This window comes from Vulpes vulpes, chromosome 8 (assembly GCF_048418805.1).
Source record: "Vulpes vulpes isolate BD-2025 chromosome 8, VulVul3, whole genome shotgun sequence".
In the NCBI taxonomy this organism is placed as follows: Eukaryota; Metazoa; Chordata; class Mammalia; order Carnivora; family Canidae; genus Vulpes; species Vulpes vulpes.
In genome coordinates this window covers 59,241,696-59,265,379 of record NC_132787.1, presented here as the reverse complement: position 1 = coordinate 59,265,379, position 23,684 = coordinate 59,241,696, and the positions used below count along the sequence as shown (strand labels likewise).

At 35.1% G+C, this 23,684-nt stretch overlaps 1 protein-coding gene across 1 annotated transcript in view; it reads left to right on the top strand.

The window, feature by feature from the left end:
• The window catches only part of SYCP1 (synaptonemal complex protein 1), a 108,396-nt gene that overhangs the window by 12,049 nt on the left and 72,663 nt on the right, over positions 1–23,684 (top strand). Inside the window, exons 8-13 of the mRNA XM_025994682.2 lie at positions 1,119–1,192; positions 11,822–11,880; positions 13,100–13,169; positions 14,755–14,828; positions 18,289–18,397; positions 23,223–23,317. Of these exons, the coding sequence (XP_025850467.1) occupies positions 1,119–1,192; positions 11,822–11,880; positions 13,100–13,169; positions 14,755–14,828; positions 18,289–18,397; positions 23,223–23,317 (481 nt within the window). The remainder of the gene's footprint in view (positions 1–1,118; positions 1,193–11,821; positions 11,881–13,099; positions 13,170–14,754; positions 14,829–18,288; positions 18,398–23,222; positions 23,318–23,684) is intronic.

Sequence of the window (23,684 nt, the reverse complement as noted above, 5' to 3'; positions counted from 1 at the left end):
AACCTGTGGAATCTGAGGCTATCTTCAGGTTGATAGTGTCATAATTGAATTATGGGACACCCAGCTAGTGTCCCAAGAATTGCTTGTTGGTGTGGAAATTGGTTATCAGGACCCATTTAAGTAGTGTGGATATTTTACCAATATTCTTCTAATCCATATTCTTTTTGGTATAGTTATAAATTGGGCTGTTTTCTGTTTTCTTAATTTCTCCTTCAGATAGTTCATTCATTATTAGTGTACAGAAATGAAACTGATCTTTGTGTATTAATTTTGCATATTGCAAACTTTACTGAATTTGTTATATTCTGGAAGTTTATTTTTGTGGAGTCTTTAGGTTTTCTATATATAATATCATGTCCTCTGCAAATAGAATTTTACTTCTTCCTTTCCAAATTGGATACGTTTATTTTCTTGCCTAATTGCTCTAAGCCTTCCAATACTATGTTGAATAAAAGTGGTGAGAGTGGGCATTCTTGTCTTGTTCCTGATCTAAGAGGAAAGTCTTTCAGCTTTTTACTTTTTACTATTAAGTATGGGGTTAACTGTGGACTTGTCATACATGCCCTTTATTATGTTGAGAGTTTTTATCATAAATGGATATTTATACCCACTTTGTTGAGAATTTTTATCATAAATGAATATTGAATTTTATCAAATGCTTTCTCTGCTCCTATTGAGATGATCAGAGGTCTTATTATTCATGTAATGAAAGGCTAGTCAGAAAGTTACCTGTTTAATGTTTTGAAGATAAGACAGCTAGAATATTTCTGGGGTAAATAGTAAAAGAAAAACCCAGTCCTCTTTTCTCATTTTTTTTTCCCCGTGGGCAAAATCTGGAACTATTTACTGAAAGGTTATTGTTAGCTACATGGGTAGAAACTTGTTAAGAAACTATCCTTTTTACTTTTAAGAGAGGAAGTTACTAAGTTGTCTTTGCTACTAGTATAATCAACCCATTTTTAAAATCACTTGAGTGATATGATATATATATGTGTAAATATAAGAATTTCTTTAAAAATTATAACAATGTTTTTTTTGTAACTATGTTTCATAACTTTTCCATATGATTTTGCTTTGAGATCAGATTATACTTAGGCAGACTCTTTGTTTTCTTTCAGGAATAATGCTACAAGGCATTTATGTAATTTACTCAAAGAAACCTGTGCCAGATCTGCAGAAAAGACAAAGAAATGTAAATATATTTCTTATTTTATGTGATTTTTATCAATTTATTTTTATTTTAATGGTGGGGGTGGATAAGGGAAGAAATTATTCTTTCACTTTTTGGATCCAATTTTGATTTGAACAAGTTATAAGTGCCTTATACAATTTCTTTGCATAAGTAGCAATTTGATTCTCAGTTCTTTGAGCTTTGAAAGCTCAAAGTGTTTTGAAAGATAATGTATTTCAAAAGATACATACTTGACATTTGTAGTTGAAATGTGATCTTGAGGCTTTTTCTTCTCTTTGGAACAGCTAGCAAATAGAGTTGATATATAGCTGTGTTCATAATAGAAAATACCGATGGACAGCTATGCTGAAGGCACAGTACTTAAGAATAGTACAATATTTATTTCAAATCTAAATATAATTCTCAAATTTCTCCTAAAGAAACATGCTTTTAAAATATTCTAATAAGGTTGTAGTATAAATATTCAAGTACACATTCTCATTTTATGCATACTCAATTTTACTTGTAGGAATGTTTTTCATTTTTTAAAAAATATTTTATTTATTTATTCATGAGAAACACACACAGAGAGAGAGAGGCAGAGACACAGGCAGAAGGAAAAGCAGACTCCAAGCAGGGAGCCCGAAGCAGGACTTGATCCTGGGACTCCAGGACTATGCCCTGGGGCAAAGGCAGGCGCTAAACTGCCGAGCCACCCAGGGATCCCCCGAATTTTTTTCGTTTTGATGAAAAACATAAACATCTTTTTTTAAAAAAACAGCAGTTTTATCTTTTAATTTGACACCAGCTCTACTTTGTTTATGCCAAGAATCTATTAGAAAATACTGTCTACCTGCTTTTTCAGCATAGCAGCATAGCTCCTGCTTTTCTTAGCTAAAATTTTATTTTATTTCTTAAAATTTATTTATGAGAGAGATAAAGAGAGAGAGGCAAAGACACAGAGAGAGAGAAGCAGGCTTGCTGTTGGGAGCCTGATATGGGACTTGATCCCAGGACCCTGAGCCAAAGGCAGATGCTTAAGCACCGAGCCACCCAGGCATCCCTAGCTAAAATTTTAATATCACAGTGTACTGCTTAAGAGCTTAGGCTAAGAGTAGACAGCCTATGCTCAAATTCAGACTTTCAGTTGCTGTCCACTTGACCATGAATAAGCTATATAATCTCTCCGACCTACTGTTTATTGGTTAATAAAGTGCCTCTTAGTGCTGTTTTGAGAATTAGGTTAGTTAATAAATTGCTTAGAACAGTGCAAAGTGCTCAGTGTTAGCTATTCTTATTTCCATTATGCACTATTACTAGGGTTTTTCTTGGGCCCTGCATATAATACTTTGCTTTTGGACCTATAAATACTTACCGGAATGTAGCATACCTACTTAACAGAATGTAGGACACGACTAACAGCTCCTCTGTTACATCCCATTTATTTAACTTTCAATATTAGCTTTTCATTCCAGGTATAAGAAGTGGGGAAAAGTGGCTCAGTCGTTTATGCCACCGTCAGCCCAGGGCCTGATCCTGGAGACCCAGGATTGAGTCCCACATCGGGCTCCCTGCATGGAGCCTGCTTCTGCCTCTGCCTGTGTCTCTGCCTCTCTCTCATGAATAAATAAATAAAATCTTAAAAAAAAAAGTGGGGAAAAGTATATAGATGGGGATGGAGGGATGGTGTATTGACTGCTTTGTAGAAAGTAACTTAGGCCATGGAGACAGGCTGCTATTTTTTTTTTCCCCCTCTGTTTAGTTTTATGCTAAGATGGTAGGAAGAGGTTTGAAGAATCTTTAAAAAATTTTTTTTGGTGATCTCTTAATTGAACCAATGGGCATATCTTTTTTTTTTTTTTAAGATTTAATTTATTTATTTGAGAAAGAGAGTGCACACAAGTAGGGGGAGAGGGAGAAGCAGACTCCTCACTGAGCATAGAGCCTGAAAGGGGCCTCTATCCCAGGAAGCTAGATCCCAGGACCCTGGGATCATGACCTTAGCCAAAGGCAAATGCTTAACTAACATAGCCACCCAGGTGCCTCCCAATAAGCATACCTTAATATGACATGTAGATAGTTTTTCTTTTCTTAAAAAAGTCTTTAGGGAAGCTTGCGTGGCTCTGTCAGTTAATCCAGTGCTTGATTTTTGGCTCAGGTCATGATCTCAGGGTTGTGAGATCAAGTTCCATGTTGGGCTTTGTGCTGGATGTGGAACCTGCTTAAGATTCTCTCTCTCCCTCTCCCCTCTCCTTTCTCTCTCTTCCTCTCAAAAAAAAAAAAAAAAAAGTCCTTATACTTGCTAACATAAGCTCCACCTAGATTCTTGTCTTAAGCCTTTACTCTTGCTATTGCGGTTTTTATGTCTTATTTATTCATTCACCAGTTTTTAAAAAAAAAAAATTATTTATTTATTGGGAGGGGTTGGGCGGAGAGAGAGAATCCTCAGGTAGATTCCCCACTGAGCCTGGAGCCTGATTTGGGGCTTGATCTTACTGCCCATGAGAGCACTAGCAAGGCAAAGTCCACTTAACCGATTGAGCCACCCAGGTACCTCTCATTTACCAGCTTTTGTTTTTACTTTTATTTTTTAAGATTTTATTTATTTATTTGAGAGAGAGAGAGAGAGAGAGAGATCACAAGCCAGTGGAGGGGCAGAAAGAGAGGGAGAAGCAGACTCCCTCCTAAGCAGGGAGCCTGTATCCCAGGGCCCCATGACCATGACCTGAGCTGAAGGCAGGTACTAAGACTGAGCCACCCAGGTGCCCCTTATTCACCAGTTTTTAAAGTGCATACTTTGTGTCATGAAATGTTCTGAAGGGTGAGGAAAACATCAATGAACAGTTTCTGCTCTTAAGTGTGCATCTGGGATGCCTGGGTGGCTCAGTGGTTGAGCATCTGGCTCAGGTGTGATCCTGGTCTGGGATCAGTCTCACATTGGGCTCCCTGCAGGGAGCCTGCTTTTCTCTCTGCCTGTGTCTCAGCCTCTCTCTCTCTGTGTCTTTCATGAATAAATAAATTAAAAAAAAAAAGAGAGAAAAGAAGTGTGCATCATAGTGGAGGGACATAGACCATAAAAAAATAAAATATATGTATGGTAATAATAATTGCTTAAGGAGATTTTGGGATATTTTGGGATGGGATGACTGGGGAAGGATTATAGTGACCCTAATAAGTGAGGGAATTAGCCATGAAACTATTTTGGGAAATAGTAAGTGCAAAGTGTCCCTTAGATGAAAGCCTATTTAATCTTTCCAAGTCAACGAAGCTACTTTACTGTACCTTTGGTATTTCTGCCTTGGGTGTATTTTTTCATCTTTTTTCTTGTGCACCATTCAGGAAAGTGTCTTCTATTCTCTTCCAGTATCCTTATTCTCTATTCACTATTTATAGTCTTTTTTTTTCTCTTTTTTTTTCTAGTCTGTTTTCAAATTCATCAGTTAAGGTTTAATTTTTTGTTATTGGTTTTTTCTAGTTCTGTAAATATTAGCTGATTTTTAAAATATCTGTAGTGTCACTTTTTAGACTTTCAATTTTATTGCTGTAATTTTTAAAAATTGACATGTAGTTGACAACGTTTCATTAGTTTTAGTTGTGTAACTTAATGATTTGATAGGTCTGTATATAATGCTATGCTCACCACTAGTATTCTTTGCTGAAATTTTTAAGTGCAGATTTTTATCTACATGAACATAGTAAACATTGTTTTATTAAGGTTTTAATAAAGTTTATTAAAGGAGTTTATTTCTGGTCTGTTCTGTAGATTCTAGAGGTTTGTATAGTATACTTCATTATTTTTGATTATTTGCTTGAAACCTAGAATGGTGTCATATTTTCCTAGTTCTTTGAATGTTGAGCATTTTTTTGGATTATATTCTGGACATTTTGAAATTATTATGTTGTGAGATTCTCAGTCCTTTTAAAATCCCTAGGAGAATATTTGTTTATTTTTTTAGCAGATAGCCAACTCGGGTTCACGCCACAAATTCTATCTTTTGTGTGCTGGGTTCCAATATCAGTTCAGTTTTCAATGTCTTTGCTATGCTACTCTGGCTCTGCCACTCAAGATTAGGTCTGGGATGTGAATAGTGATTTATATTATATATTAGAGTTCAGTTTTCAAAGTCTTTGCTGTATTTGTTTTGGGTCTGTCTTATATATGTATAGCCTTCCATTTCCCCATGGGACTTGTGTCAATTCATGCACATAATTAGGTAATCCTCTTTTGGAGCTGTCTCTAAGATTGTCCCCTCATGCTCAGCCTCGCAGGGCCCCATTTTCCCTGTTCTTTGGCTAGAAATACTGAGTTTCTCTTGGAGTTTTATCTGTCCTTGCTGCCATGGGTGCTGCAGCTCTACTTCTGGAGCCATTCTTGGGATAGGGCTATGAGAGGGAAAAGAAGAAAAAAAAATCGGATTTCCTTTTGCTCCTCATGTTTCCTGTTACAGTTTTGTTGGGGCCTTACATTTGGCTAATGCTGGGAAGGGAGATAGGAAAAAAAAAAAAACTAAACAGGAAACTTAAACTTCACATGAGTCACTTCAAGATTTTTACTTTTTTCTCCCACCCTACCTGCCTTTGCTTTCTTTTCAGAGTCCTGAAGTAGTGCTTTATGTATTTCATTCAGAGTTTTTAGTTGTAAGCAGTGGGAGAGAAAGGCTATAGTGGGATTACTTTGTCCTGACTGGCACTGGAAGGTTGTTTAGTGTTTTTTTTTTTTTTTTAATTTTATTTATTTATTCATGAGAGACACACACACAGGCAGAGACACAAGCAGAGGGAGAAGCAGGCTCCATGCAGGGAGCCTGACATGGGACTCGATCCCGGGTCTCCAGGATCACACTCTGGGCCGATGGCAGGCTCTAAACCGCTGAGCCACTCAGGGATCCCTGTTTAGTGTTTTTGAATTATAATCCTCAATCTATTCTTGGTCTGATGATTTGTCAGTATCCTTTGAGAACTTTTTTTTTTTTTTTTTTTTTTTAAGAATTAAAGAAATCCTCCAGATTTTTAATTGTCTGAAACAGGATGTCTGAATTGCTTAGCCATTACCAGAAAACAGAGTCCTTGATGCATTTCTAAAATACGTATCAGGGCAGCCCAGTTGGCTCAGCAGTTTAGCGCCCCCTTCAGCCCAGGGCCTGATCCTGGAGACTCGGGATTGAGTCCCACGTCGGGCTCCCTGCATGGAGCCTGCTTCTCCCTCTGTGTCTCTGCATCTCTCTCTCTCTCTCTCTCTGTGTGTGTGTGTCTCATGAATAAATAAGTAAAATCTTAAAAAAATACAGATCAAATCATGTTACTAATTCTTTCAATGACTTCCCATAATTTTTTGGATAGCATGGAGTTTGCACTTCCCTCCACCTTGCCAAATGTTCCCCCCATACCCCATATATAAAGGCTCATGGAGAACTACCTGTTACTGCCTAAACAGGTTATTTTTCTGAGTTTTCGTGTGTGTGTGTGTGTGTGTGTGTGTGTGTATGTTTTTTTTTAATTGGCTGATACTCTTTCATTCATCTCATTACCTCCTATTTGTCCTTCAAAACTCAGAATAAATATTGCCACTTTTGGGAAATATTCCCTAATTTTGCAGCCTGATTTGGATGCTCCTCTTCTTTCACTTAGTACTCTTAGTATACCTTAACCATATATTTGTGAATTCCCTCAACAGATATTTTTTGAGTGCCTATTACATGCTAGACATCTCACTACAATCTTAAGGGTAAGGGGTCATACCTTGATTGAGGATAGTCAACATTTTAGACAGTGTCTTTGAAGATAATAGGCAATAAATTAATGAATTAAAGAACAAATCTATTCTTAGATGTAGCTTTAAAAAAAAAACCTCTACTTTTTGTAATTGTTTAAAAAAAACTCTTTAATTGGTTCTGTATTGCACACAATATAGAATTATTTTGAATTCTTTAGCCTGCCATTCAAAGTACTGTATAAACTTTTTTATAGCCCTACCTCCTAACCTAAATTGATTTTTGGGAAGGACTTTAAAGCTTTTGTAGTCTACTTACATTTCCATTGACTTCCTTTCCTTTAAAGCATGTCTAACCAAGTGTTAGTCTTTTTTATGTTTGAATATATTCAGTGATGGAAACTCACTAACCTCAAGATTGTCATTTAAGGACAGCTCTTATTTTTATTGAGCTGAAGTTTCTACATAGTTTCTCTTATTGTAATTCTCCTTAGAGCATATGGAAAAAGTATAAGTTATTTTTTATGTGTTCTTTAGATTTTTAAAACTGGCTTCTTGTCCTTTTGAATTTTGCCTTCTTTACCTTAGTTCAAGATTCTTCAGTATTTTTGTTATTTTGGTTGATCCGTTGAACATCTTTGTTATAGAGTTCAGGTCCATATGAGGTAATGTACTGTGTAACTTAATCTGTGTAAGGGACTATTCACTGTCTAATTGCAGATGTCTTAATGAACTCTAAGGTCAGCTTGAGAGCTACAATGCTTTATAGGCTTAGTGACTTCACTAATTAAAACCTTTAAATTTTCTTTTTTATTTCATTCTTTGCATGTACATTTAGATTTTTAGATCCAAATAGCATTCTTTGCACTTATCTATACTGGATTTAATCAGGAACATCTGTGTTTTAGTCATGTACCATTAATTACTAACTTTGGGATCCTGGTGAATAAAAAATTTTCTATATCACGCTTTCCTCATCCATGAAATGAGGGGATCACAGTTCCCTATATGTATACCTAGATCTGTGTTTATGTGTGTGTGTGTGTGTGTGTGTGTATATGTATTCTTGATCCTTATAATTCAAAATTTTGTCCATATGATTATTTCAACCTAGGTATACCAGTCTTTCTTTAGCCCAGGAAACTATATCTTTGGCTACCATCTGATTTTTGGGCAATACTTATTATTTGTATTGGCCCTCAGTTCTTTTCTCTAATTGTTTTAATGTTTATTTTCCCCCCTTTCGTTTTTTTGTTTCCTGTGTTTCCAATTTGACTTTTCAAATGTCAGTTCTATCCTGCCCTTCCTCTAATTTATAATTCCCTTGTAATCTAATTAGCTAATCCTCATTTGTTTTTCTATTTAATTTGTTCCATTTCTTGCATTTCTGTTGTAGCCTATTCTTTCTTTATCACTCTATCTTCCTCTTTCATTGATTATGTTTTCCGGGTTCTGTTGAGAATACTGGATAGTTTTCTGAAATTTTCATCTGGATTCTCTAGATAGAATTCATTTTCAGAATTATGTTATTCCTTTTAACATCTCTCATGGTGTCCCCTTTTCTTCCTTTGACAATATTTTTTCATAGGGCTTATATAGTTTTTCACAGCATATATATCATTGAAAAAGTCAAGAGCTATCCAGACTAAGCAAACTAGGTGATAAATTGACCTTAGTTCTGATTTGCCTCCCCTGGTTTAGTGGTTGAATCCTCTCTTCATATTCATAGTTGTATGGCACATCACTGAACAGTTTCTAAAGCTTTCATCTTGTGTAACTCTACCCCTTCTGCCTTGTTTTCTGGTACTCTGATAAGTTTTGTAGAACATATGACTCAGCAATTTTAGTAAAAAAACTGAAGCATGCAAAACACTTTCGTATCTTGAAATATAAAAAATATTAATTTTTAATATCTTAAATCCTGATGTTGCTGACATAGAATAAACTTTAATCTTAGTAAATTTGGGAATTTTCACCCTTCTTCTGGGGTTGAATCTAAATTTGGGGATTCCCATATAGTACATGCTAGAGAAGTGGTAGAGTGGTAGAGAAGGACATTTATTTTTCAGTTATCTATCCATTGAGATTTTTAAAAAAGATTTTATTTATTTATTCATGAGATACAGAGAGATAGAGGCAGACATAGGCAGAGGGAGAAGCAGGCTCCCTGCCAGAAGCCTGATGTGGAACTTGATCCCAGGATCCTGGGATCACAACCTGAGCTGAAGGCAGATGCTCAACTATTGAGCCACCCAGATGCCCCGATGCATTGAGATTTTCATTGTTTCATTTAGTATTCAGTAACTGACCCACATAAGTTCCTCACTTATACCCTCAGGGCCCATTCATGTCGGCTGGTTCTCTGTGCTTTATTACATCATGCTCAGCTGCACAGAGTGTTAGGACAAGGGAAACTGAAACTGTCTAAGGCCCTGTCTAGACATATATTTCATAGGCATTTCTTCTCAGATTTTGTCATCTTAGAGCCCCACTGAAGACAAAAAAAGTACAATCTCACTCTGCTCTTGGTTTGCCCAAATTATCTGGGATTTTTGTGGTCCTCAATGCTGAGGCTTAGTCTGGTGAGTGTAGAGGGCTTCAGAACCTCTTCTTAAGTATCTGCCAGAACCTCATAAGCTCTCTTAGCCTCCTCCTTTTACTTTTCATTTAAAAAAATAATTTATTTATTTATTAGAGTGCATGAGCGGGAGAGGGAGAGAGAATCTCAAGCAGACTCTGCTCTGAGCATGGAGGCTGACTCAGGGTTCGATTCCAGTACCCCCAGATCATGACCTGAGCTGAAACCAAGAATTGGACATTTAACTGACTGCACCACCACCCATGCACCTTAACTCCCCTTTTAAAGGCTTCTTTCCACAAATGAGTAAATATTTCTTGATGTAGAGGTTAAGAAGCTTCATTCTGATTCAAATATTTAAAAAAAACCTATTGTTTATGTCCTGAACCTGCCCCTAACCCTCAACACTGGTCTTTTGAAGTTCAGAGATTTTTTTCTTTGCTTTTGGTTGAATCATCTCTTCTTTAAGGGAGCAAATGCTGAGAGATCTAGTTGCTCAGACTGGGGCAAAGTAAGTGTCGGAGTGGGGGAGGCAGAGAGGGGTTGGGGAAGGGAAGGGGGAAGGAAGGTAGTAGGGAGAGGTAGTGAAGTGGGGGGTGAGGAGATAGGTAGGTAGATCAATGGATAGATAAATATCAAGAAAAACAAAAAATGTAGGCTTATATTTTTACAATACTGCACATCACTACATTGGAACACTCAGCTACCAGAGTCCCTTTGTGCTACCTTTAGGACCTTGCTTCTGACAACTGTAAAGTACATCAAACCCATTTATTTTCTTTTCTGTAGTTTTTTTTGTTCAATTTTTCGGGACTGTCCTATTAGAAGAATGGCTGGAGGGTATTTTGAAAGTATTGATGTTATTGGTAATGGGAAGATTGGAGTGTTGGCAATAGAATGCAGTTCTTTGGCACAAGTAGTTTCTGAGCAGTAAAGAAGATGTGTTTCTAAGTGTATTAGATAGTGAATATGAGAAAGAATAGGTGGAGAAGTAAAAACTATCTTTCTGTTCAAATGCTGATGTGTTCTGCCTTTATTTCCTTAAATTTCCCAGCCTTTTAATATTCAGATAAAAATGGTTCAGTTCCTGTTTCATATGCTATAAGTCCAGAGTGCTTTCCATTATTTTTGAAAGGTTTAGAAACCTGTATTCTTCTGAAGTTAGTTCATATACCCTCTTTTCAGTTATTTGGCTTCTCATTAACAGTTGAGTCTATCATAGCTGCTGTGCTCTTGTTTGCCATTTGTTACTGATAATGTGGGACTTACACCCTGTTTAAATTTGATATGCTTTGTAGCACCTGGGTGGCTCAGTCAGTTAAGTATCCGACTCTTGATTTTAGCTCAGGTCTTGATCTCAGGGTCATGAGTTCAAGCTTTGCATTGGGCTCCATGTTGGATGTAGAGGGTTTTTTAAAAGAAAAGTATTTTTAATGTGCTTTATATGATGCTGGCCTCATTTGGGGGAACGATAAAGGAGCAACCACACTTTCTGTTATTATTTTGTGCCTTAATTCTGATAGAATCTATTGAATAGATTATAGCTAGAGGGAATAATTGCTTAGGTTAAAAAACATAAAAAGGTGGTTGAGGATTTATAGGGGATTTCCTTCTGGGGTTACACCTATTCATAACCTTGTTCTTTGTGTCTTGAGGTTTATCTTTCTTTCTGCTTCCTCAGGTAGAGCAAGAAATCAGAAGAGTGGGCTTTTCATGTGTACCCTATGAATTGTAAATATACAAAGGAAAAATACTTGATAGAATAATTGTTAAATCCCTACTCATTGTAAAGGCTAAAACTGTAAATATATTTTACAAAGTTTGGATAAAATCATGGATAGTAATTCTAAAACAGAAAATTAGAGCTTTTGAGGTTGAAGTACAATCATGTCTCACTGTGTCTTACTATGAAGTACTTATTTTAAAAGTTTATTGTTGGGGATCCCTGGGTGGCGCAGCAGTTTGGCGCCTGCCTTTGGCCCAGGGCGTGATCCTGGAGACCTGGGATCGAATCCCACGTCGGGCTCCCGGTGCATGGAGCCTGCTTCTCCATCTGCCTGTGTCTCTGCCTCTCTCTCTCTCTCTGTGACTATCATAAATAAATAAAAATTAAAAAAAAATAAAAGTTTATTGTTGAAGTATAGTTGACATACAGTGTTACTTTAGCTTCGGATGTACAACATAGTAATTCAGTAATTCTATACATTTGATGATACTTTAAGAGACTCAAGATATACTAATATACTTCACTAACACAGAATTTTAAATATTTTAATGTTTTCCTGAGGCATTTTGAGTATTATCTTGTTGGCATCGTAATCATTTTAAAATTTAATTCTAAAATATTTTATGTTAATAATAGATGAATATGAACGAGAAGAAACTAGGCAAGTATATGTGGATCTAAATAATAACATTGAGGTAAGTGATAGTAAAAAGTTAAATATTTTAAACAGATCATTTCTAAGTAGAGTGATAGCTCTCCTTGATGTAAGGATTATTAATTTGTTGACGTGTAATTATATCCAGTAAGATTCTTAAGGTTCTTTACTAGGTGTGTTAATGTGTTGTTAGTTAGTAGCTTTTGAATTTCCTGTTAGTGACACCTTTTAATATATCAGATATAAACTCTGTGTCAGAGACTAGCATATTATGACACATACCCATTAATTTGAAAAACATACGAAATATTATTAATCTGTGTCTGGTTGCTGCTTACTTTTCTTATCCCATCCCTTTTTGTTTTCCACTTTACTTCTCTACTATAGTTGTTCTTTTCTTTTTAAGGTTCCTGAAATTTGCTAAGCTCTTTTTGATCTTGATTCTTTGACTTTGTTCCGTCTAGAACTTTTGTGTCCAAGATTTTATGCAAGTTTATAAGCTTCATTTTCCTTTTTTAAAATCCTTCTACTTTATCTAAAACACCTTTCCATTCAGTTATTCTCTATCTCCTTACTTCATTCAACTTTTCTGAAGAGGACTTAGAACTACATGACATTTATTTGATAATACATGTATATGTGTAAGTATATACACATATACATGGAATATAAGTTACACTGGAATATAAGTTAGTTCCAGTAGGGTAAGGACTTTGTCTTATATCTCAAGTGCCTAAGACAGTGGTTGGCACATAATAATAGATAGGAAATAAATGAATTGAATTCCTTAAATTTTGAACAAATAAATGAATTCATAAAATTTTGCAAATCAGAATTTGTTGAATACTGAATGAACTCATGCTGTCAGATAATGGAAGCGTAATTTGGACTCTAGTGGGGAGAGAACTCAGATAGGTTACACTTTAATGGGGGGAAGACAGAAATTAAATAAGCCAAAAATAAAATTACAGATTTTAATATGAGCTATTAAAAACGAGTAGAATACCAACAATCATTTTGCTGCTGTTTGGTGTTATATAACATGTCTTCAGTGCCTTTAAGCACCTGGGAAGCTAATATAATAGGCTCTATTAATGCATTTTTAGTAAATTACTTAATTATAAATTATAGGTATTATTCAAAGTTGAGTGGTTTTAAATCTAATGATCATGAGACAAATTTATTAATATATTCATAATTTGAAGAACCTATTTAAAAAATGTAAGTATGATTCTTAAAAGTTAACCTTTATGTTTCAGAAAATGATAATAGCTTTTGAGGAACTTCGTGTGCAAGCTGAGAATTCCAGATTGGAAATGCATTTTAAATGTACGGATCCGGGGCACTTGGGTGGCTCAGTTGGTTAGCGTCTGCCTTTGGCTTAGGTCATGATCCCTGGGTCCTGTGATTTAGTCCTGCATTGGTCTCCTTGCTCAGCAGGGAACCTGACTCTCCCTCTCCTCCCTGCTTGTGCTCTTGCTCTCTCTGTCACTATGTCTTTCTCTCTCAAATAAGTAAGTAAATCTTTAAAAGAAATAATTGTATGGATCCTATTTAATTTTCATATTACTGTACTGATGTTTCTCTTTTTATTAGATTCTTTTAATGTTTTCACACTGTCAGCTTGATGCTCCAGTTGCTTTATTATTTTTTATTATTTTTTAAAGATTTTATTTATTTATTCATGAGAGACACAGAGAGAAGCAGAGACATAGGCAGTGGGAAAAGCAGGATCCCCACAGGAAGCCTGATGCAGGACTCAATCCTGATCGGGGAGATCACACTCTGAGCCAAATTGCTGAGCCATCCAGGTGTCCCACCCCAATTCCTTTAAATTTTGTATTTGTTGTTAAATCCCTCAAAATCTTGTGGAATGTGGCAGGAAATTGATAATATATTAAAAATTACCTTCTGGCTTCAAAGCTACATTTTCCCTGAAATCGAACTTACTATGATTTGTTTTTATTTTATTTTATTTTATTTTATTTTTATTTTTTAACTTACTATGATTTGTACTTAATTTTTTAGAAGTGTAATTTGGTCTTATTTTTACATTTTTTGAGTAAAATTTCACGTTAAAATAACTTGACCCTTGAATGACATAGGTTTGAACTGTGCAGGTTCACTTATATATGATATTTTTTCAGTAAATACAGCAGAGTACTGTAACTGTATTTCCTTTATGATTTTTTCTTTTCTTTTTTTTTAAAGATTTTATTTATTCATGAGACACACACACACACACAGAGAGAGAGAGAGAGAGAGAGAGAGAGAGAGAGAGGCAGAGACATAGGCAGAGGGAGAAGCAGGCTCCGCGCAGGGAGCCCGACATGGGACTTGATCCGGGGTCTCCAGGATCAGGCCCTGGGCTGAAGGCGGCGTGAAACTGCTGAGCCACCCGGGCTGCCCATCTTTGATTTTCTTAATATTTTCTTTTTTCTAACTTTATTTTAGGAATTCAGTTTATAATACATTGGATATTTAAAAGACGTGTTAAGCAATTTTATATTATGGTTAAGACTTCTGGTTAATAGGCTATTAGTAGTTAAGTTTTGGGGGGAGTCAAATATTATACATGAATTTTCAACTGTATATGGGTCAGCACCCCTAATGTTCAAGGGTCAACTGTATATATATTTAAAATTTGTTACTTCAGATTATTGTAAAGAATAAGCTCTTACATATATGCTATTGTAAAAATTCTAGAATTTTTTTGTTATACTTTGATGTTTTTTAAATTTACTACTTTACTAAACAAAGTTGGCAGCAAGAAAATAGTAATTTAGCTTGTTTGAAACCTTTGGGGTTTAGTATCTAGATAAATAAGGAGGTGGAATAAAATGTCAGAAGCTTTAAATTCTGTTGTTATAGAACTATGTTAAGATATTAAACTATTTCTGCTTTATTTTTAAAGTAAAGGAAGATTATGAAAAAATCCAACACCTGGAAGAGGAATATAAGAAGGAAGTAAATGACAAGGAAAAGCAGGTATTTTTAAATAATCAGCTCTGTATTTTTTTGTATTTGCTACTTCATAAAATACTTAAAATTTCAAAAGAAATCTGTATCAGCTTACTGCATGATGAATTTCTATGAGAATTTTAATATTCTGCATATCCAAATATTTAAACTTTTGCCTAGCAGAATTAATTTACATTGATTCAAACATGCATGCACTGAATGCCAGCCATTTTAGAAAAAAATCAATGAATTTTCTACAATATTTATATCAGTGGGTAATTGGATATTGCTGTGAAAATATTTAAGAACTTCTGTTCAGATTAAAACTTTCTAAAATGTAAAGATGATGATCATTGACCACTCAACCCACGTTGTGCATTTTAGTTTGAAATGTATTACTATTCGTGACACCATGGAAGGGGAACTAAAATACTCTTTTGCTTCTTTCTATTAATGTCATATAGTGGAAAACTTGAAAATAAGAGTCTGTGTTCTTAGATATTCACAAGAATGTCGATTTCAGGTTATAGCAACTTTATCAATTTCAAGTCAAATGCTTCCCAAATAGAAAATGATTCATAGAAAGGAATCCTCCTCTGTTTCGCCCTATTTTTTTCAGAGTTTTCTTCTTTGATTTGCCACAAGATACTTTGTAATGATAGATAACAAGGATATCTACTTAAAAAGTTAATTGAAAGTACAGAGAAGATACTTAGAGGTTTCTTTAAGTTATGGTTATGTTATGCTTGGATCCTTTTTTTTTTTTTTAAGATTTTATTTATTTATTCATGAGAGACACAGACAAAGAGAGAGAGAGGCAGAGGCACAGGCAGAGGGAGAAGCAGGCTCCATGCAGGGAGCCTGATGTGGGATTCGATCCCAGGGCTCCAGGATTATGCCCTGGGCCAAAGGCAGGCACTAAACCGCTGAGCTACCCAGGGATCAATGTTTGGATCTTTTGAAAGAGTTAACAGTTTTCTATGTTTTAGCTGAACTTTTAAACTAGATTTCTGAAAGAAGGCCTTTTAAGAGTTAAAATTGTGCATATTATAAGGAACACAAAAGTAAAAGGAAGTGCTTTTGCTTATTGGAGTTCTGGATGCATGGGCAGAGCTGTAGATTGTTGGAGTTCCCTGTACAATGGTGGTGTGGCCAACTGGTATTTTGCTATGGATTTCTAAATGTTATTATTTATAATAATTTTTTTTCTGGAGTTCTCCAAATTCCTGCTTGGGGATAAAAACTTGGCCAATGGCATTTTGGATTGGGGTTGGTAGGGTAGGAAGGACAGACTGAGTCTCACCATTCCATATGCTGATCTTTCAGTTATATCCTTCACTCCCAACCCGCCCTGTGCTTGGAATACCAGGTTTAGGGATTTTCCTTTTCAATATGATTATGCATCTTTTGCAAAAATTGGGTAGGGTTAGTTCTCTGACTACATTGGCTATCAAGAAGTAGAGTCCAAAAAAGGAGGGTTAAGTGGGCCTAGGGATGTCTTAATACTCTTACAGACTTCCAAATAGTCTCCTTATACTTAGTCTCCTTTTTCATACCTACTTTCCACAGTTTCTGTTGCCTCCAATTCTTGAAACATTCTGGAGTTCTTTGGTTTTGAGTTATTTTGCTTCTCAGTAGTTATTTTTCCTCTGTGGGCTCTTAGGTTTGACCTTACTTTTCTATTCTCAATCATTTTCCATTCCTTCCAACTGCTTTCCTTTTTTACATGTTGTGGTTTGGGTTATAGAAGTCTCAAGGTTTCATGGGAGATGGAGTCTGTTCTCCTATTTTTGTTTTTTTTTGTTTTTTGTTTTTGTTTGTTTTTGGATGATTTGTAGATGAAATAGGGCAGTGGGGTATTTCCTGCCATCTTGAATTTGCAAGTCTCTGGCTTGTCTTTTTAAGTTTATCTTTTACCTTTTTCTTCTCATGGACTCTATTTTCTAGTCATCTGAATATTTTCAGTTCTCTAAATGAAGCATAAACTCTTGATCCTTTGTGCTCTTATATGAGTTAGAACATTCATTTTTCTGTGTTTGCCTGATTAATTCCTACTGTCTATCCGGATTCAGTTCAGTACTCTGAAAAGGACTAATTTTTTATTATATCTCCTAGGGCTGATTTAGGTATTTTTTTTCTTGATTCATATAATATTTTTTTCATATTACTAAAAAAATTTGAGTATAGTTGTTTGTTTCCTGGTCTAGGCTCTGAGTTTTTTTTTTATGCTTTGTAATCAGTATATTAAGGAGACATTCATACATTTCAAGGATTGCTTAATTTTTTTAAAAAAGATTTATTTATTCATGAGAGACACACACAGAAAGAGGCAGAGACATAGGTGGAGAAGCAGGCTCCCTGAAGGGAGTCTGATGCAGGACTCAATCCCAGGACCCCGAGATCATGACCTGAGCCAAACAAAGGTAGATGTTCAACCGCTGAGGCACAAAGGCATCCCAAGAATTGCTTAATTCTGATACCTAGATTTAAACTTGTGGACATGACTTTTCTTAAACATACAATTAAAGCTCTTCATCATAATTTGGTATACTACCAACATTAAATTACAGTTACTTTGGAACAGAAGTTAAATGGTTTAGAGTAAGCCTATACCTTAAAAAACACCTTTCTATCTGTCTCATACATGCGAATTAACTTCTCCACATGAATGTCTCTTCACTCTAAGTGACCCTGCTCCCCAAGTCACTACTCTGAAGCCTATCATGGTCCAAAGAGAAGGAAAAAAGTGTAACCAGGAGCCAAAACCCCCACTAGCTCCACCTTCTTTAATTGTTCCTCCTTCTTTGTCACATAATTCCCTTTTCTTTCCATCGGAGAGAACTTCATAAGCTTGAGAAATCTGTTTAAACTTTTCTCCTTCATTTGGATTCTTATCAGGATGATACTTAAAGTATAGTTTCCTATAAGCCTTTTTCAGTTCTTGAGTGGCATTGGGTTTGACTCCCAAAGGATCATATTTAAGTAGTTACTTTCACCGTATTCTACAGCTATCAGAGGCCAATGTGGGGGAGCAGGAAGGAGGGCAGAGGCCAATGTGGGGGAGCAGGAAGGAGGGCAGAGGCAGCCGCTGCTCCTCTGCTTCTCACCAGCTGTTCTGGAAAGTTCCTAGGCCCTGAGTTTCTTGAAGTTAAGTTCCCTCATCTCTGTGTACACAATGCTTGGTATGGTTTGTGGAACAGAGTAAGTGCTCCATAATATTAATGGAATAAATGAACCAACAGATTTTATTACATTTCTTCTAAATGCTAACTTTAAATGAACAAAATAATATTGGATAGATCATATTAGTTTAAACATTTATTGAATGAATGAACACAGTTTAAGTATATTACTAAATGCCCAGGCACAACCAGCTAAAAAAGCATATAAACAAGTACATAAAATAATCATAGGTGATGGTAGATGCTAAGGTGTCATATTTAATTTTTCATATCTATAATGTATTACTTAAATATTTCCTTTTTAGGTATCACTGCTGTTGCTCCAAAATACTGAGAAAGAGAATAAAATGCAAGATTTAATATTTCTGCTAGAAGAATCCAGAGATAAAGTTAATCAATTAGAAGAAAAGACAAGTAAGAATTTACATAAGAAAATATAACAATGAGTCTTATGTATTACTCTTATATTTAAAATTTTGGTTTTCATTATAATTTTGTTGTAATGCTTTCTAGTACTGTAATTCTCAACCTGGATTGGATCAGTTGGAGGAGGATGTAGTAGAGTCACTTTCAGGAGCTTTTTCAACGTACATGTGGTCCTCTTTTCATTTTCCCATACTCTATCCTTCTTCAGAATGTCAACAAAATGCTCCAAAAAAACAGAGATATTTTTTTCTTTTGTTTACTGATGCATTCCAAGTGCCTAGAACAAATGTCTGACATACAGGACACTCAATAAATATTTCATGAATGAATGAATACATGGGGAACATGATCTAGGGGGAGTATTTCTGGAGCAAGATATTTGGAAAGGCATTAGGGAAAATTGCTTGTTGAACTAAACCTTTGATAATTATCATTTCACTAGACAGTGAATTGGAAGGGAGAATGTAGGCAGAAGAAATGCCTTGTGCAAATCCTAGAAGTGTCAAAGTTAGGATATATTTGAAACACTGATTAGTGTGTCTTTATGCTAGAGAACTCAGGTAGATGAGACTGGAAGAGAGTGATTGGATCAGACTATGAAGAATCTTGAATGTTATGTTTGGAGTATTTTATTGAATATTTTTTAAACTTGTTTAAGTGACAGGGCACTTGGAAGGCATAATACACTTTGTGAAACACTGTGCACCTTTCAGAGCATCATATAGATTTTGTGATATTCGTCTCTTTTCTCTTAAAAACATTCTTTTTCACATGGCAAATATTATCTAGTCCTGTGAAACTATGCCCTTCATTTTACCTTACAATTATTAATACATCCTATACTCCAGATATCATGAAATTAACTTCTCCTACATTTTACATTCTTCCTATGTCACCATCATACTTTTGACTACTTCCTCTATCCAAAAGGAGGGACCTCTTATCTCCACTCCAGATATTTTGCCTAAATTCCAGTGAACTCTTTCTTCTTTAGAATGGTTTAACCATTACTCATCTGTGACTGGGTGCCTTGCAGGAAGGGACTGTCTCTCATTAAATATCTATGTAACTCAGTGCCCAGCATACTGCTATGTACATAGTAGTTAAATAGTTGTTAGGATGAATGGATATTTAATCTTATCATATAACCTGGACATAATATACTGGTAACAAGTAACTCTGTGTGATTCTGTAGACTCATAAGCACTGAAATGTATTCATTTAAGTTACTTTTCATTTGTCCCATGTGTATCTTTTATTCTTTATTTCTCTATTTCATTTTGGAAATCTTCTATCCACCTGTTTCCTAATCTTGCCTTCTGCTGTGTCTAATTTGCTTTTAAACAAAAATGGAATGGAATTCTAAATTTTGGATTAATCATGTTTTTTTCCTTCTAAAATATCCATTTTATTACTTTTTCAAATTCCAATTTTCTGGAATTTGAATTCTCTTTTTCTACATACTGTATGTTTGTATTTTTATTAAAGTATAATTAACATATAGTATTATATTTCAGATGTATAATATAATGATTTAATTTTATACATTACTCAGAGCTCACTGAGGTACCAAACAACATTACTATATTATGACTATTATCTATGCTATTCTTTTCATCTCCATGACTTACTCATTTTATAGGTAAAGTTTGTACTTTTTTTTTTTTTTTTTAAGTTTGTACTTCTTAATCCCCTTTATTTATTTCACGCACCTCCTTTTACCCACTTTCCCCACTGGTAGCCTTTGAGTTTGTTATCTGTATTGAACAGTCTGTTTTTTTTTTTTTTAACAGTCTGTTTTTTGTTTTGCTTTTTTGATTCTGCGTATAAGTGAAATCATATGGTATTTGTCTTTCTGTGTCTGAATTTATTTCATTTAGCTTAATACTCTCTAGGTCCATCCATGTTGTCACAAATAGCAAGATCTCATTCTTTTTTATATCGCTGAGTAGTATTTCATTGTATTTATATACCACATCTCTTTATCCATTCATCTATTGATGGTCACTTGGGTTAATTCCATATCTTGGCTATTGTAAACAGTGTTGCAGTAATATAGGGGTGCATATATCTTTTTGAATTATTATTTTTGTTTTCTTTGGATGTATATCCAGAAGTGGAATTGCTGGATTTTATGGTAATGCTATTTATAACATTGGTGGAATTTTTATACTGTTTTCCACAGTAGCTGCACCAATTTACATTGTCAGCGGCACTGCATGAGGGTTCCTATTCTCTACATCCTTGCCAACGCTTGTTATTCGTCGTCTTTTCTATTCTAGCCATTCTCTGACATGTGTGAGGTGATAGCTCATTGTAGTTTTGATTTGCATTTCTTTGATGTTGAGTGATGTTGAGCATCTTTTCATGTATCTGTTGGTAATCTGTATGTCTTTTTTGGAAAAAATATTTATTCCAGTCCTGTGCTCATTTTTAAAAAATATTTATTTGAAAGAGAGAGAGAATATCAAAGAACAAGTCGGAGAGGGAGGGGCTGAGGGGGAGGGAGAAGGAAAGGGAAAGAATCTCAAGCAGATTCCATGCTGAGCAGTGAGCCCACCTTGGAGCTTGATTTTAGGATCCTGAGATTGTGACCTGTGCCCAAACTGAGAGTTAGATGCTCAGCTGACTGAGCAACCCAGGAGCCCTAGGTCCTCTGCTCATTTTTTAATTGGATTTTTTTTTTTTTTTTGGTTTTGCATTGTGTAAGTTCTTTCTGTATTTTCTATATTAATCCCTTACTGGACATATCATTGGTAAATATCTTCTCCCATTCAGTATAGGTTGCCTTTTTGTTTTATTGATGGTTTCCTTTGCTGTGAAAAGCTTTTTATTTTGGTATAGTCTCAGTAGTTTATTTTTTGCTTTTGCTTCTTTTGCCTAAGAAGATATATGCATAAGTAGGTTACTGAGATGACGTGGATGGAACTAGAGGATATTATGCTAAGTGAGATAAGCCAGTCAGAGAAAGATAAATACCATGTGATATAACTCATACATGGAATTTGAGAAACAAAATAGATTAATATAGGGAAGGGAAGGAAAAAAAGATGAAAATTGAGAGGGAAGCAAATCATAAGAGACATTGAACTCTAGGGAACAAGTCGAGGGTTGTTGCTGGAGGAGTGGGTTGGGGGAAGGGATAGTTGGGCGATGAGCATTAAGGAGGTCACTTGATGTCATGAGCCCTAAGTATTATATGCAAGTGATGAATCACTGAATTCTACCTCTGAAACGAATAAAAAATAAAAAGATAAATAAAATTAAAAAAATATGCTGCTGAGGACAGTGTCCAAGAAATTGCTACCTATGTTTTCACTTAGGAATTTTATGGCTTCAGGTCTAACATATAGGTTTTTAATCCATTTTAAGGTTATTTTTGTGTATGGTGTAAGAAAGTAGTCCACTTTTGTTCTCTTAAATGTCAGTTTTTAGTTTCGCCAGTCCCTATTGAAGAGACTCCCATTATATATTCTTGCCTCCTTTGTTGTAGATTAATTGATTATATAGGTGTGAGTTTACTTCTGGGCTCACTATTATGTTCCATTGATCTATGTGTCTTATTTTTGTGCCAGTACCATACTATTTTGTTTGCGACAGTTTTGTAGTGTATCTTGAGATCTGGGATTGTGATACCTCCAGCTTCATTCTTCTTTTTCAAAATTGCTGTGGTTATTCAGGGTCTTATATGGTTTCATTCAGGTTTTGGAATTATTTGTTCTAGTTCTATTAAAATACTATTGGTATTTTGATAGGGATTATATTGAATATTTAGTTTGCTTTGGGTAGTATGGATGTTTTAACGATATTAATTCTTGTAGTTCAAGAGCATGGAATGTCTTTGTGGCAAGGTTAGACGTAGAATAAGAGGACGTAGAATAATTTGAACCCAGGGAAGAGAGCATGAACTTCTTTTTTTTCTCTATTGTTTTTATGATGTTTAAAAGTGAATGCACACATACAAAGCACATAGACTAGTAACTAACACTTAATATTTAGTGAATGTTAGCTGTAGAGTCAAAAGCTTTTTCCCCATAATATTTCAGCATATAAATAGAATATTTAATTTTAGTTATTTAAAGATTTATTCATTCATTTATTTGAGAGAAAGGGGGAGAGAGAGAGAGAGAGAAAATGAGCAGGAGGGGCAGAGGCAGAGGGAGAGGGAGAGAGAATTGCAAGCTGACTCCATAGCCCAATGTGGGACTTGATCTCACAAGCCTGAGATTGTGATATGAGCTGGAGTCAAGAGTCAGAGATCTAACCAACTGCACCACCCAGGTACCCCTGAATGTAATATTTGAGAAAAATCTAAAAATCAAGGTGGGCAATGATGAAAATAAAATATGGAATAATTTCACCATTAGGAGATAAATTACTTGTAATATTTTTGTGTGTCCTTTCACGTGCACTATTTATATAAATACCATTTAAACTTGCCCTTTTGTGAATGTGTATTGAAATTAGTGATTAATAAGTCATCATTTTTGGTGGCTACATGGTATGCCATTGTGTGTATGTACCATTGTAATAAAATCTATCTCCTGCTGAATATTTAGATTGTTTCAATGTTCAGCTGTTATTAAAAACGTAACACCAAAAATCTTTGTATATTCACTGTTGAGTGCTTGGGAGATAATCTTGAAAAGTCAGTAAAAGTAGATGATGACCAATATCAGAGCATTTGTATTTGCATAATTATACTTCATTTTAGAGTATTTCATAGAAGAATAAAAGTAATTGTAACAAATAATTCACTTTCTTGGTATGTATTTTTTATTAAGTACTACCAATTCACAACTCTCTTTTTTAGAATTACAGAATGAAAACCTAAAAGAGTCAAATGAGAAGCAGAATCATTTGATATCAGAACTAGAAGATATTAAAATGTCTTTGCAAAGAAGTGTGGTATGATATAAAAACCTATTGGTGTCTGATAAGCCTCATACTATGAATCAAATATTTATTGAATGCTAATACTATATACAAGGAACCAGAACTTCAAGTAGAGAAGATAAAATCCTAGTCTATAAAATGCTTATAGTTCAATTAAAAACATTGGATAAAAACACATCAAAAGTAATAACTAAAATAGTTAAGACCATGCTAGGTACCAACAGAGTGATTCAGGCAAAAATTGCTACACTAGTTCTAAAAATTGAAAGAACCCTATGGGCCAGGAGGACTCCATTGGGAAGTTGGGACTATAGATTGGCTTTGGGAGAATACTGAATTGAAATAGGAGTACTTGAGTGGGCATACCAGATTGCCCAGG